The sequence below is a fragment of the Ammospiza nelsoni genome, chromosome 20 (genome assembly GCF_027579445.1).
Source record: "Ammospiza nelsoni isolate bAmmNel1 chromosome 20, bAmmNel1.pri, whole genome shotgun sequence".
NCBI lineage: Eukaryota > Metazoa > Chordata > Aves > Passeriformes > Passerellidae > Ammospiza > Ammospiza nelsoni.
The window spans coordinates 10,241,618-10,256,918 of record NC_080652.1 but is presented as its reverse complement, the minus strand read 5'-3'; the positions used below and the strand labels follow the sequence as shown (position 1 = coordinate 10,256,918).

At 46.7% G+C, this 15,301-nt stretch overlaps 1 protein-coding gene across 4 annotated transcripts in view; it reads right to left on the bottom strand.

Moving 5' to 3' along the window:
* The window catches only part of DAB2IP (DAB2 interacting protein), a 154,714-nt gene that overhangs the window by 87,043 nt on the left and 52,370 nt on the right, over positions 1–15,301 (bottom strand). For all 4 annotated transcript variants that reach the window (XM_059486171.1, XM_059486172.1, XM_059486169.1 and 1 more), the window contains exon 3: positions 6,443–6,561. In XM_059486171.1, the coding sequence (XP_059342154.1) occupies positions 6,443–6,561 (119 nt within the window). The remainder of the gene's footprint in view (positions 1–6,442; positions 6,562–15,301) is intronic.

Below are 15,301 nucleotides of genomic sequence, written 5' to 3'. Positions count from 1 at the left end.
CCCTTCCCCAGGCCCACACAGCACGAGGGGCAGAAACTGAGAGTACAGTTACGTCCCATTAATCACAGCTGCACATGCCAGAAACAGGGAAAGTCCCTGCTCTGCCATCTTCCCACTTCTCTGCAGATTCAGTGCCCCAACCAAACAAAAAATCACTCCTTAAATAATCATTTCCCATTAAACCCACTTGCTGCCCTTCCTGAAATTGTGTGATGGGAAGGGGAACATATGGGGAGGGGGCAAGGGGCTGGGGAGAGCAGGACTGCTCCTCTCAGTGTAAGAGTGATAGTTTCATCAGGAACAGTTTTCACTGCATGCCAGAATCATAGAACCCCAGACTGGTTTGGGTTGGAAGAGACCCTAAAGCTCATCCCTGACCAGGTTGCTCAGGGCTGTGGGAGGTGTCCCTGCCCACGGCAGGGGGATGTTTTAAGCCTGGGATAGAAGTATCTCAGTATCTACTGTAAACAGATGATAATTAGAAAAGCAGAGAAGAGTCTAGAAGGAATAGAAAGCATCCTCTGGTAGAAAAGCTGCAGTGATGGCATTTTCTTTCTCTTTTTTTCCTTTGAGGTTATTGACATGAAGAGTAATGCTAATGTAATTGCACTGAAATTCATGCACATGAAAACCTCACCAGGGCAAAGTCAGAATAAATGGTCTGTTTGGAAACAAAATGTTGATGCAATGGAGTAGCAGTATCTGCCTTCCACCTGAAGAGTATCACGCCACCACGGGCCACAGCTCAGTGCAACTGTCACCCTGGCTCAGTCTGTGCTCCAGGGACACGAGCACAGCTCCCTGCTTGTACCCCTGAGGTGTGCACTGCTGCAGCAGCACATCCCAGCTCCAGGCAGTGGCCACACGAGTCAATAAAGTGCATTCAGGCTGGGAGAGCAGCAAAATGAAAGCGAGCATCCTTGTATCCATTAATCAACCTGATCCTCGGCCGCGCAGACAATGGCTCGCGATTGTCGGCGTTTCCCAAACATCCCTCACGTGCTAACCATCTGCAGCTGGAATACAATGCTTTGATTACAAATGTCAAAAAGATAGAGCAGAAAATTAACTTCTCCTTATTTAGTAGGTTTGCAGAAATGTGGCTTCACGCTACACTAATTCTGTGCCCTCAGTATGAAAACTCCCCATTACGATGTCTCGTCAAATTAGAGCCGACGATCCAACGATGTCATCTCCCTCCTCACACAAGGCTCTATTTTGTAATTAAGCAGGACAGGGAAACAATGGTCTTGCGTATAGAGAAAAGGTCAGGGATGCAAAACATATTTTTGCAAGCTAATTGTAAGATGCATGAAGCCAATTATCCCAGCAGTGCTGCATATGCCCGAGCAGGAAGGATTTTCTAATTCTGCTCCGTGGCTCCGAGTCGAGTCAAGGCGCCGGCTGCGCCCCGTGGGGCACGGGGCTGGCAGGAAGCAGAACTGGGGAAAAACCTGTGAAAATTCTGCCATGATTCTATGAAAATCATTCCAGCCTCTTAGCCCTTCCCCTGACGTTTGTTATGACTTGAAGAATTACCAGGAGCTAATGCAGTCTTTAGTGAAAGCTTTAGGCATGACCCCCTGTTCAATCAGGAAGCTGGTTTGGATGTGTAGGATAAGGGAAAGTGTTTCTGTATCCCTTGAGAATGGGAATGCATCTACCTCAGGCAGCCTCTGATACAAGTTCACAGGTATCTGCAAAAGTCAAATTTACAGGAGGAACAGGGACCTTGCTGCTGCCTTGGGAGAAGCTGAAAGGCCCCACATTGCTTTCAATCCATCTCTGTCTCCCTTAGAGTTATTATGATTCTTTCAATGCCTTCCTTTCAAAATGCCCTCTTTCCATTAACAACATTCTCCTTTTTAAAATGTCTAAACCTCCTGATACCATGAGAAGAAGATGAGGAACATCACAGTTTATGGAGAGAAATGGTAATTTCTTCCTGCATCTTCCCTTCAAAGCAGCTCTCTCTGATTTTACTCCAGCCTCTTAACACAGCCACTAATTAGAGATCAGTAATTAACTTTCTGGTTCAAGAAATATTTTGCAAAGGAACCCCATTAAAAGGCTGATTTGCTTATTCCAGGACAAAGCAGCCTTGGTATAAAAGCAGGTACTGCATGAGGCCAGTCTGAATTCTGAGACTCCCCTTGAATCTTGATTTTTCTGCTGAAATCTGTTCCCTGATGTGGGGGGAGTGGGGACAGGCACCACCCTTGGCATGAATGACACGGAGTGTCACACGAGGCACTGCTGGATGTGCCTGGCTGTGCAAGATGTTTTATTCTGCATTTCAGAATAAAACATCTGGTTTGGGGCTGGATGGTTCCCCCACACAAACTGCACAGTGTTCCCTCAACACCTTCATTACACCCAGAGCCATTACACTGTCTGCAGTGAGGTGTCAGTGCCACCCTGCTGGGGGTTCCCTCTGGTGTGGGTTTCCCTGCTCCGCCAGTTTCCCTGGATAACACCATTGAGGCAGCAGCTCTCCAGCACTGTTCACACAGATCTGAAAGCCCTCTGTGGTTCTGGGGTCTGCCAGTGCCCTGCTTCTGCAGGGTGAGTCATTCCTCTTTCCAGTTCCAGAGGAAATAGAGCAACTTCATCCTTCACCATGCAGCAATCACCAGATTCTCAGCAAACTTAACCAATTTCATCCTGTTTAAAAATGTTTGGCATATCAGGTTTGTTGGGAATAAACAAATTAGATCTCCAAGAACTCCCAAACTAAGTTTGCTGCAGGAGCAGCATCAGCTCCTGGTGCACCAAAATAAGCTCTGTGCACATGGAAAGCTTCTACAACAGACAGCATGGGCATGAGAGTAGAAACTAAATGTGTTGCAGTATGACTTGTATAATTCCTCTTCCCTCTGGGGATTAGAAGTCAAAATTTTGGATGGGCTAAAGACAAAAAGGAGTTTAAAGAGGAAGTCTCAGTAGTGCAAGTTGCTGCTGTTATTAATGCAGGGCTGTACCCCTTCCAAGGCTGAGGCTCATTTAACAATCAACCATATGCTCAGGCTTTTGTAGTGCCAATAAAAGCTTAAATAGAATGTTATCTCCTGGAATTATAAAAAACAAAAACCTTGCAAAATAATCACAAATGTTGGTACTCCAGAGTAGCATTAAATGGATTCTAGGTGCACTGAAGAAAGGGTCTCCAGCAATGATCAGTTCAGGGATTCCATCAGAACACAGAGTTACCCAGAGTATCCATTTTTCACCAAATCAAGGCAATCTGAATGCACTTGTCCACACAGTGTTACTGTGGCCCTGTTCTCTCACTGCTGATATAAAATCACCTTTGCCACTACCAGAAAATCACCAGCAATACACCCCCACCAATAATTAACAACTGCAGCACAACAACCTTCTCTCCCTTCTCTGGCTCTATGCCCTGTGCTCCATGGCCAACCCAGAAATTTTCTCCATCACAAAATTTGTAGGAGAAATGTGGGTCCAATTAAGAAAAATCCATCTGCCAAATGCTTGATTTGTGGCTGATTCCAGAGGCCACTACAAAGCCAAGCATTCAGAGCTCCACGATAAAAACTTAGTGAGCTGCTGCAATAAATCAGGAGGCAGGAGACATTGTTAGCAAAAAGCCACTTCTTGGAACCCTTTTAAGCTCTAACAAGCAATATAACCAGCCAGCAAATTGAAAGAACACTCATTCCACAATCCTCCTTTAGATCCCATATTTACATATTCTGATTGTACAATATTAATGCACCCCTCATACAGAAGGTGAGTTACACTTGCTGTGATTTTGCTTCTTTGACTATCAGTAATGGTAGTACTGTTACTGTAACAGGAAAAAAAACAGTATGCACAAGACTGGCAAAATTTGGCCAAATGCATCCCTGTGAACCCCACAGTAATTTAATGAAACATATTTGTTTACATTCTCTGCCCCACACACAAACCACATCCGTGTCATTATCTGCCTGAACATGCATGTGCACAGTTCATGTATTTCAAATATTCATCTGCAAGAGAAACAGGACATGCAAGAAGGGGAAAAAAAGGAACTAAGAGGCAGGAACAGTCCCAATTTAGATACAAAGAAGCCAAGTAACAGAAACATTTAGGATCTACTGTAGCTTAATATTTCAACCTGGAGTGTTTTGACTGAATTTACTGCACTATTCATTTTGCTGTGGCATTCCCACAAAAATTGGCCCACGCTCCAGAACAGAGCACTGTTATAATGGTGACTTCCAGAGCAGAGGAGTGGTTCCTGAACAATCAGCTTCCATACAAGATGGAGTCAAGAATCAAATATTTAAGAGGTGAATATTCCAATACCAAAAGCTTCTCTGAAACAGTTCTTGGATTACAAGCAAGAAAAGCACAGCAGCAAATGCATGAGAATAATCTGAGAGACCCGAGCTCTTTCATATACATTGTGCACATACAATGGGATGGGAATGTTCAGAAAGATAAAATTATCTTCTGTAACCAAAGCCTCACTGCATGACTGAGAGGCCCAGCTGCTGCTTTGCTTTCACCTCTCTGAGAGCAACAGTCCCCAAGGCCAAGCTCTCCTGCAGAGGACTCCTGCTCACCTGACAGATCTGACACTGCCATGGCAGCGAGGGACTCAGAGCCTGCTGTCAGGAGCTCTGAGTCCCAGTGTCCTGCAGCTCAGGGATGTCTGTGAATCACAGAGGAAGTGCATTTTTGAGAGATGCCTTCCTAACAGAAGGTCTAGTCTCGGGCATGAGAGGCATAATTCATTTTCAGTTTCTCATACTCATATAAGCAAATCCTTGGTTATTCAAGGCTGCCAAGTGCCATCTCTGCTCTAATCCACCCTTTAAGCTCTACACTGCAAATGCACTCCAGGATTCCCGAGCCTCTTTAAGGACAACTTGCAGTACATCTGGGTCTCGGGAAGCCCAGCCAGCCCCCGGGCTGCTGTGCTGGGAGGGCAAGGAAATTACAAGGCTTAATTTGGGAAATGACTCTGGCTGCAGGGCTGGCCAGAACAGTTAATTCCCGTGTCCTACCCTGCCAAGTCACAAACGAAACAAATCTCACCCAGGTCGAAGGGAAGCCTTGCCTAATCTGCCTGTTCCTGGAGCACTCAGCAGCACCGTGGGCACGTTCCCGGCACCCGGCTCCGCTCACTTCCCTCTGGAACACAGTGCCCTACTTCGAGCGTTTGGGAAAACTGCAGCACAGGAATCACACAACTCTGTCTGCCCAGCCAGTAATCCCTGAAATCTTACTCAGCACTAACCAGCACAATCATTTCACCTGCAGAATCCAGAAGGGAAAAGCTTAGGAGGCTGCAATAGGTCAGTTTAGGAAAAATCCAGATTGACAATTGTTGTTTGCGAGCTTCAAAAGCTCATGGCCCCTGCAATGATTAAGTACAGCTAAAACAAAGTAAGTTGTCATTGCTTTTCAAAGTGAAGCATTTACTCAGTGGGTTCTCAAGTACCATCCTGGTGTATTAAACTGCTCTGCTCTGAACTGGGTATGTCCAGCCTGAAGGAATTTTCAGACAGACTTTTCCTAGCGCTTCAGTATTTCTGTCAGTCCCCAGAGTGATTTGTGTAAGGTTGAAAGATTTTCCTTTTGGAAGCAAACCACTGTTTTGTGGTTGGTAAAGGAATCTGTCTTCCCCAACCATGACCTTGATCTGCATGTGAATTTAAACACGAATTTACCTTGAACGGTGCGTGTCTCATGCTCACACTAACATTATCTACACAGACATAAATGCACACAAATCCACTAAAGAGCTGTTCTACTTTCTAACCAGCTGAAGAATCTCAAAGATCTCATTTCTCTTCTATTTTACTCGCAATTTGCTCCAATACTGCCCATCCCACGTGAAATGCTTTATCAGATCCATCTGCACATTCCCTGCAACACATTCCTCCTGGGCTGAGCTCCTGTCATGGCTCGGGCAGGAGCAGCAGCTCCGGCCACAGCCGAGGCTCCATCTCGGTGTAATGACGGCAGCCAAGGCGGGATGGAGACGGATGTGTGTGAGGGGAGACGGGGATTTGGGGAGATTATGGTTGTTATTGTTCCACGGTATTGTTCCTACCGTGTGTAACCCAGTTGTGATGGGCGCAGTCCAGTGCGGGAGCATCCCTCCCCTCCCTCCCTCACCTGCATCAGTCGGCTCTGGCTGCTGCATCTCGGTGCTATTTATACGCTGGTGCCTCAATTCAGGATTTATATTGGGGAAAAGAAAGCAGAGCAGTCAGGCTTCTCTGCACCTGGAATTTACCCTAAAAAGGGAGAGCTTTCACCGTACCCTCAACAACAAATTAAAACTACCCCTCTTGCAATTAACCAAGTCTACTTCTATCAGAGACGCAGCCCTCGCTCTGAATAAGATAAGCAAGATCTTAACAAGAGCTGGAAAAATCAATATTCTCCTCTCTCCCACACCCTCCGCGAAACGTGCCCTTACCTTTCATGGTCCACGCTCCTGAAGCCAGGTAAAATGTGCCGGAAGCTGCTGTTCCTATCGAGCTTCGGTTGGCTCTTTGTCCTTTTGATGGAGCCTTTGAGCCGACGGCTGAGGAACCCCTGTGGGGTGAGACAAGAATACTAAATTACAAGGCGAGGGGAGCGGGAGCGGAGCCGCCCGAGCGGCGGGCACGGCGTGCTGGGCAGCTCCCGCATGAGCGGCGCTGGCAGCGCCCGGCGTCAGCCAACATCTGCCGCCGGCGGGGCCGGCCGGGCTGCGGCGCGCCAGACTCCCCGAAGCCTCCGTTGCCCCGGCAACCATCAGCTCCCATAAACCCGTCTGAAAGCCGAGCCCGGCGCGCGGCGGCTCTGGCGGGAGCGGGGGCTGCCCGCGGCCCCGGCCCAGGCGCCACCCACGGCGGGCACGCGGGCAGGGCGAGCCCCGGCGCCTGCCCCGAGCCCCCCGGGCCCGCGGCCGTGGCCGGCACAGCCGGGCTCAGCTGCGGCGCTGACACCGATGGAGCTCCATAGAGCCCGTCCGAACCGCGCCCGTGCGCTCGGGGCACCGGCACCACCTTCCAGGAGAGACCCCGGCTCGTTCCTTCTTCTCCTCCCTCGCGGAACACAAGTCACGGCTCTTGGAGAGCTCCACGGCAGAGCCAGCAGCAAACGTTTTAATAGCAAAGCTTCTAATGTGTTATTTGCTTATTGTTAGGAGTTAATGTTCTACATAATCTGAACGTTACATTTAATCTCTCCGCTAAATAAGGCAATAAAAGCGTTGTACTACTGTGCTGGCCGGCATCTACAGTGTATGAGAATGGTGCGAGAGGGTCAAGCACTTTGGCCAGGGAAAGTGGGGGGCATTTTAAAGAGAAACCAGGATTTTGGGGTGAAGCCTGAAGGCGTGTTCCTTCTCTGGACCATCACACTAAAGAAACAGATCAGCTTCACACGAACAGCTCAGCAAATCCCCGCAGAACTGAGGTTCTGCACACACCACTTCCCTTCCCCAGCCCCGGGAAAGGGGGAGACAAGCCCAGCTCCTGACACGTGTGAGTACCAGAGCAGCATCCCAGCCGTGCCCACAGCGCACCCCCTGCTCCAGGCAGGAGCCTCGGGAGTTTCTCCACTCAGCACACAGGAATGGATCCTTAGCAGCTCACTTTTACAAATGAATACCTTTAATACGTCTTGCAGGGCGATAATCACAGTCTAACTTCTATGGAGCCTGTCATTTGTTCATGCCATTTAAACACTCCTTCCGCACCTCGGGTATTCACGGCTCACATTATGTCTTTCTCAAGCTGCAAAATCTCCCTGGGCACTCTGTGTGGCTCTTATTATGGAAGTGACTTCCCTGTTCGTAAGTGCACCAAGAATTTCAAACATCTAGATAACCAAAGGTGTTTCACATTTATCAAGTGCCACTTTACTTACAAACGAGCTATGTAACATGCATCTGTGTGGACTGAATATTTCTCCCGGAGCTATTTGCATGACTGAAATAGCAGGAGTTATAACACACGGGCCATCACATTGTACACTCTGTCATACTGCACAAAGCCAACGTGGGAGATAACAAAGGCCTTTTCAAAAGGGTTCTGTCCCTGAGAAATACCTGTAGAGAATTTTATAGTACAGAGAAACATGGCTGTGAAAAGCAAATTTGACGATTTGCATTATCTAGAGCATTGTTAAGATATTTCCCTCAGTACTCAGACCTTAGCCAGCCTCCTACTCACGGTATCAGCGTGGTATCAGCCCCACACTCATGGTATCAGTGCAGTATCAGCCCCACACTGTTTGTATCACCGTGGTATCAGCCCCACACTCACCCTATCAACTCCCCATGCTCTTGTTCCTCTGACTGGACCAGGCCCTGGCTGCCTGCTATGGACACTGGCCAATATTTGCTGTGAAGGGAAAATTCAAAGTACACAACTGGCCAAACACCTGATACTGCCCTAAACTCTGCTGGTGAGAAGGTTCTGGCCCAGGAATGAGAGATTGGGGTTCCTTCACCACTGCCAGCCCACCCACAAATATGTCCTCATTTTATCAAGCCCCTTCTTCAATCCAGGGATAGCTCTCAGATCTGGACAGGGCATTGATAAGGAAAAACCCAAATGACTTCCACAACCAATGCTGACATTTTCCCCTCAATTGTGTATTCCACATCTCCACAACTGTTCCATGATTCATGCAGGATTTGGAAATTAGAATTTAGGGTTATAGCGAGACATTACTTCTGTTTGCCATTGTTTTTACATTTGTTGCCACCAGAAGGAGATCACACGGAGCCATTTTCCATTTTCAGTGCCAGCTTCCTTGGGAGAATGAGATGTCAGAGATTTTAATGCTGATAAATTATGCTGCTATAGTGATACTTTGCACCTCCATAGTGCACACCAGAGATCAGAAAGCCTAATGTGTGAATGAATACCTTCTGTAATTTTTAGGTGGGGTAAGAAAAAAAGACAGAAGTTTGTCTGTGAAAATACAAGAGAGAGATTCTGACCTGGGGTGTGACCGCCGAGCTTTCCTAGTGAGATCATAAGGACATGATCCATTTCTTCTTCATTTAAGATTTTAAACAACATTTGATTCTGATCTCCAGACAAACAAGGCTAATCCCACCCTCTGAGCATTGCCTGCTCCTCTAGCTGAGCTGCATTCTTGGCAGTTCCAGCAATTAAAGTGCTGCCCTTTGCATGCATGTTCTTTATACACTTTTAAGTTTATATTGAGAGCTGTCTAGGGCAGAATTGTGTCTTCCTGTGTGTGGGCAGAATTCACCACCAGAAAAAATATCATAGCAAAGATTAAACTAGTAACTGAGAAAGGTTTCATTCAGAAGTTAATAGTCTCTATGAAATGACAAAAAATAGAAATCTGCAGAGCCCAAGAATCCCTTCAGCTAGAATAAATCTTGAAATATCTATTACAATGGAAGCAGAGGTACCAGCTATATAAATTCATCCCTGCACAGCCTAAGGTCTGAGCCAGAGGAGATCTTTTAGGCTCTTTAGAGACAATCATTGTGGGCAAAAGTATGGCCCCATGCAATCCCTGAAAGCCCACAGAGCAACGTGGCACAGAACTCATCAGGCCTGGCAAGAAAAAGGCATGAACCACAGAATCACAGAGTGGTTTGGCTTGGGAGGACCTTCAAGAGCATCCAGTGCCACCCCTGCCATGGCAGGGACAGCTCCCACTGCCCCAGGGCGCTCCCAGCCCGTCCTGGGGGTGTCCCTGGGACACTGCCGTGGATCCTGGGGCAGCTCAGCTTCTCTGGAGCACACAGAGCTCCCAGGGAGCACTGATTTCACTTGTCAAGGGCAAGGGCGTTGCTTTTCTTGCCTTGTTTCTGCTGCTTTGCCTCTGACATCTCCGAGCCCGGAGTACAATCGCTCTAATCACAAGAGCTGACTGAAGTCATAATAAGACACAAAGAACGAAGGCAGAAGAAAACAAAACAAATCCTTTTGAGGAATGGCTTAATCACAATCACAGCAACTTCAGCTAAAACAGGATGGCACAATTCAAAACAGCACAATTAAATCTGCTCTGATTTGGACTTTTCTTACATATTTGACAAACCCAAAATCCAATGCCATCATCTAACTGCAGACTGAGGAAGGCGGGACTCTCATTTAAATTTTTCTTCCTTATCAAATTTGGCATTTTCAATTACTCTAGAACCTGGAAATAATCCTATATTCTATTATAATGTTTGAATATTTTTGGTATTATAATACTTTTAAAGCATATGTGCAAACCCATCAGCACCATATGCCTTTGAGATGCAGGAACTGTAGAATTCCACACGCCCTGGGGCAACACAAAAAAAAAAACTAGAAAGGAGAGAGAAAAAGGGAGGGGGACAAAACTGAGCAGAGTGTTAATGACAGCAAAATCTGGAGCTCCTGTTTTATTAAACATAAAGTAATGATGCAAGGCTTGTGTCTGGAGCTGACTCCCACACCAATAATGTTCGCTCACAGAGAACCCACAGGATAAAGTTATAAAGGTAAAAATTCAGCACCATGGAAACACAATAGAGATGAAATTTTAAAAATGATATATCAATAAATCAGGCTGGATGCCTCACGAGCAGCTTTCTTTGGAAGAGTCCTGGCAGCTCCCCATGTTCTCTAAGCCAGGAAAACAGGGGGAGGCTGGGGCAGAGTGAGGGTCTGGCCTGGGGCTCTGGGAGGGCACTGGGAGGGCACTGGGAGGGCACTGGGAGGGCACTGGGAGGGCACTGGGATGGTCAGGCAGGAGCACAGACCCAGACCTGGCTTCTGCTCTCACCCCAAACCCACACAGAACAGCCCCCACAAAGGCAGATCACAGGAACTGCTGAACAGATGGGGTTATTTTTCTAGTTCTTCCACATCTTTTGTTTTAGTTCAAGCAAATCTCAACTCTGGGGGACATGAGAGGACATCAGGAATTTTTTCACTACTCATCATAAGGAAACTGCTATAAATAAGTGTTTGCTGAAAGTACAAGTGTGCAAGGTAGCCTTTCACCCCAGGTCTCCATGTGTTCTGCTATGTCAGGGATAAGGTATAAAACTGGGAGTAAATCTTTTCTACCAGACCCATTCTCATTCTGGGATTTACAATTTTTATTTTTTATATTAAACTTAATTTAATTCTGGAATTAGTTTGGGGTTTTTTTCTGTTCCTGCACAGCACATGGAAATACCCTCTTATTGAGGCTCCACTGAATGGATAATTAATATTTGTATTTGTGAAACAAGTGAGCTGTGCCAACACTAAGCATCCTTTTATAGCCATAAATGTTCCAAACAAGTGAGTTTACCCATTTCTACAATTACCAATGTTAGTCCCAGCTTTCAAAATAAAAGAGAAACGTTTTTTGGGGAACATTTGATGCCATTTGTTATGAGGTAAAGACATCTAAGTGCTCATTTTTACCCTTCTCTCTGTAGAACACGACTGCATTGAGCTACCCCAGGAATGCAGAGCCCAAAACAACCCTGAGGCTGAGTTTAGGCACCATTTGTGCCCAAGAATAGAAATAATCTCCTGACTGGTCCCTGGACTGAAGCAGGGCAGGAAGGGAATTTCTGCACAGCACTGACCTTTATGGATCAAATATTTTTCATTTGTTCAGTGTTAGAGGCACAGGGCTGGAAGTGTCTCTAGCCCCTCAAACACTTCATATATCATTTATTTCTGCCAGCTCTTTTGGATTTGAACTTTGGTGCTGTAAGCTGCTTTGCCATCCTGCAGCTCTGCTCCTGCCAGGGGTGATGGAGTGCAGGTGACCATGGTTCCTGTGGGATTCCCTTCCCCAGAAATGGCATTTCCAGGATGCCTGAGGGCTGCAGGGGGCTGGTTTGAACTTGGCACATGGGAGGCAAGAGAGTGCCAACCTTGGGGCTGAAGACACCCCCAAACTTATGAGAAACCTGCAGAAACCTTAGGAAATGAAACTTTTGCAAGTTTAGCAACCAACACCTCCGCATCCTGTTTACATGGCAAACCCCTGGGCAGCTGTTTCAGCTCTGGACAATCCTTTCCAGGAAGAAATTTCTCCTAATACCTCATCTAAACCTCCCCTGATGTCTCACTAGAAGCAGGAACCGCCACTTGCTCTGACTGATGTCACCCTAATCCTAAAGGGAAAGGAAAGCCCCTCTGAGACAGAAGTGTCTTGGAATTAGGCTAAACCCCAAAGGAATGACAAAACAGCTGCAAACTCACTGCATGGCCAGAGGCAACTGGCAATAACAACTCCAGTCCTGCTGCTCCACTCTCTGTGGTCAGACTCAGAGGATGAACATGGAGATCCAGCAGGCAGGACCACAAGGGGCTGTGAGGAGCCAGCCCATCCAGCAGCCCCAGAGAGGGAGAAGCAGCTCAGGTTGGAAATGCTGCTTAGCAACACTGCCCGGCCACGGCCAGAGATGAATCAGATCTGCAGTGTCATTGCAAACACCCCGCTCAGCCCAGCTGGAAAATCAGATGAAGATGCACTGATGGCCCCCAGGTCACCCAGGGGACAGCGTGGGTCTAGCCAGGTCAGGAAAGCTGGAATTACATCAAATGAGAGGCACCGGGGGTTAATTGTGAATGTGGCAAATCTCACACATGTGAGTATCAGCAAATCACAGAGAAGCAGCAGTAGCAGAACACATTAACACAAAACATCTCATCCCTTTCCCACCTCTGGCCAATAAAGGGTTGCTGCTTGAGCTCCATTTTCATAAACATTTTACCTATCTTGTGGAAACTGCCTTGGTCAAGGGGTCTTCTCCCACTGCCCTGAGAAAGAATTCTCAGTTCTGGACATTCTGATATTTTCAGCTAACTGCTTCTTTGCAGAATTTCACTTCCTTCTCTGTTCTGGGAAGATTCCCTTCCCAGCCTTTGATAAAGTAACAGGAACCTTGGGAAGTCTGGCTCTGGATTCTCCCATTAGCACTGATGACTTCCATGGAACATGGACAGGGAACAGGTGGGACATGAATAAAGGATGGAGGAATTCAAGAGTCAGGAAGAGCCCAGATGACAACCACACTTCAACAGTTGTTATTCAGGGATCACTTGGTTCTTCAATTTGGATTCTTTTGTTCTCCTACTAAAACAAACCCACACTACTCTGGATTATTTGTTCCCAGCTCTGTAATTATCACACTGTCAACATTTCACATCCCAACAAGACAGATAAACATTCCTTGGGAAGGTAGGAGAAGGGTAATTGAGCAATCAGGGATGAAAGATGCAGAAACAGAGACACAGGGAGAACGCAAGTAACCTTGAAGAGCAAACCCAGTGATGCACCCAAAGACAGCAGGACTGGGGACAGCCTGGCCCAGGGACACCAAGCCAGGCTGGCACCTGCAGGAGGATTTCAGGGGGAGGGAGCAGTTTCCTTGTTTGACAGGCACAAGGGAGTCCCCAGAGGACAGGCTGTGTATCCAAAACTCTGAAACATCCTGAGCCAGGTCCCTTGGGGTTTTGCCAAACCAAGGAGCCCAGGAGCTTTCAAGAGCTGCACTTTGGAGCCGCTTCTGTGGGGCAGCTCCAGTGGGTCACTGGGCTCAGGACAATCACACCAGGCACAAAACCTGTCTGGGAATAGCTGGCAGCAACCATTGTGCCCTTCTATTTCAGGAAAAAGAGCTCACCAGGATGAGCAATAAACACACAGGGGAGAGGGGAAAACCATCTCCATAAATCTCTTTACATTACTGCTCCCTTTTAGAGTCCACCTTTGGGTGTGATGCAGAGCAAACTGGTTCATGAGTGTGTTTTAGCCCTGCTTTCCCTACTGTGATGTATGGCCTTGGAGCTGCCCATGGATGTCCTGCTGTGTCCTCCCTGCTCACCTTCACCTGAAACCTCTGGGGCTGAGCAGATCCTGGAAGGGAGAACCCCATTCCCCACAACATTGATGGCCAGCTCTGAGTCTGCAGGAACACCAACACCAACTGCCTCATTTGCACTGACAAACCTTGTGTGCTTTTAGTAACACATTTTCTACAAAACCAGCTGCCAAGCCAATAAATTTTAAAAAGCAGTTGGTAGATGATGTGTTTAGAGTAAAAAAAATATTATTATCTTTTGAATGTAGGGATTCATTGTGTAATTTTGCAGTAAAAGTTACTCATTCAAATATGAAACTCATGTTCCAGGCAGATGCTCTTGGCTTGAAAGACTTTCCCCACATTTCTGCAGCTTAAATTGGAACATTTGTATTCAGCAATAATTACAGCTGCAATCAAACAAAAATGCTCACTTTTGTGAAGGTGTGGGGAATACCAACTGGAATTCAGATGATACATCAGCCCTGCATTTCCCCTATCTACCTCCCTAGACAACACACTTCCCAGACATTGTGCAAATACTGAAGATGAAGTTCATTTACTCTCATCTCAGAATTTATGAAAACGATTATTTCAGTTTGATTCAGCTCCTACTTACAGCTTTGGAAAAAGGGAGAAAAATTCCAATGGGAGGATAAATATAACACACATATGATATTTCCAGGAGTACCAGCCTGGCTTTCATGCTTTCTCCATCCTTCAGAACACACAGATCAGAGAGCTTTTTGATTAAGAAAGCTCAGAGAGAAATGAAAACCAAGGCAAGACTACTCCCTGCTCTTTTTCTCCACCTTTACTCCTTTTCTTTCCCTCCTCAGCTCGTATTTTGTGTCTGATTTTGGGCTGAGGTGCTGAGGAAGGTGATGCGAGGCAGCACAACTGACAATTCTCTTGAAACACTCACATTGAAAGACATAAAACCAAAAAGAATATCCTTCAGGAACTGGAGGCAAAAATTAAGTTCACTGCTGGTTTATCCCTCAAAATAATAAGACAGACATTGCAAGTGACAGATCCTATTTTTGGGTCTTAGCAGTCACTATTTCTTGCCTAATTATTAGCAATGGATTTACTATCTTTAAAGCAGAATTTTGTCACCCTGCAGGAAATTTCAATTCTATCAGGGCAGATTTAAGTGTCATTCACTTCTTCCTCAACTATTTCTGACCTGGTTGCTAATTATCAAGGAAGGCTTCACTCCTGGAGGGCCCGAGGGCAGGGCCAGCCCCTGTCCCTCAGTCCCAGCCAGCGCCACACCAGCAGGGACACTCCCTTGTTTGGAAGGAAATGAAGGTCTCCTCCTCCACCCCCTAACAACAGCAAAAACTTTTTTGTTCTTGTGTCTAAATGGCCTCTGTCCAGGAGCAACCTGTACCCATCACTCCTCACCTTTTCCATGGGATCCTTGGGAAATGCAAAGCAAATTTCTGTACTCAGCCAGGCTGTGCCATCATGGGAATGCCATGGAGGTGACCTGGCAAGAGGCAGGAATGA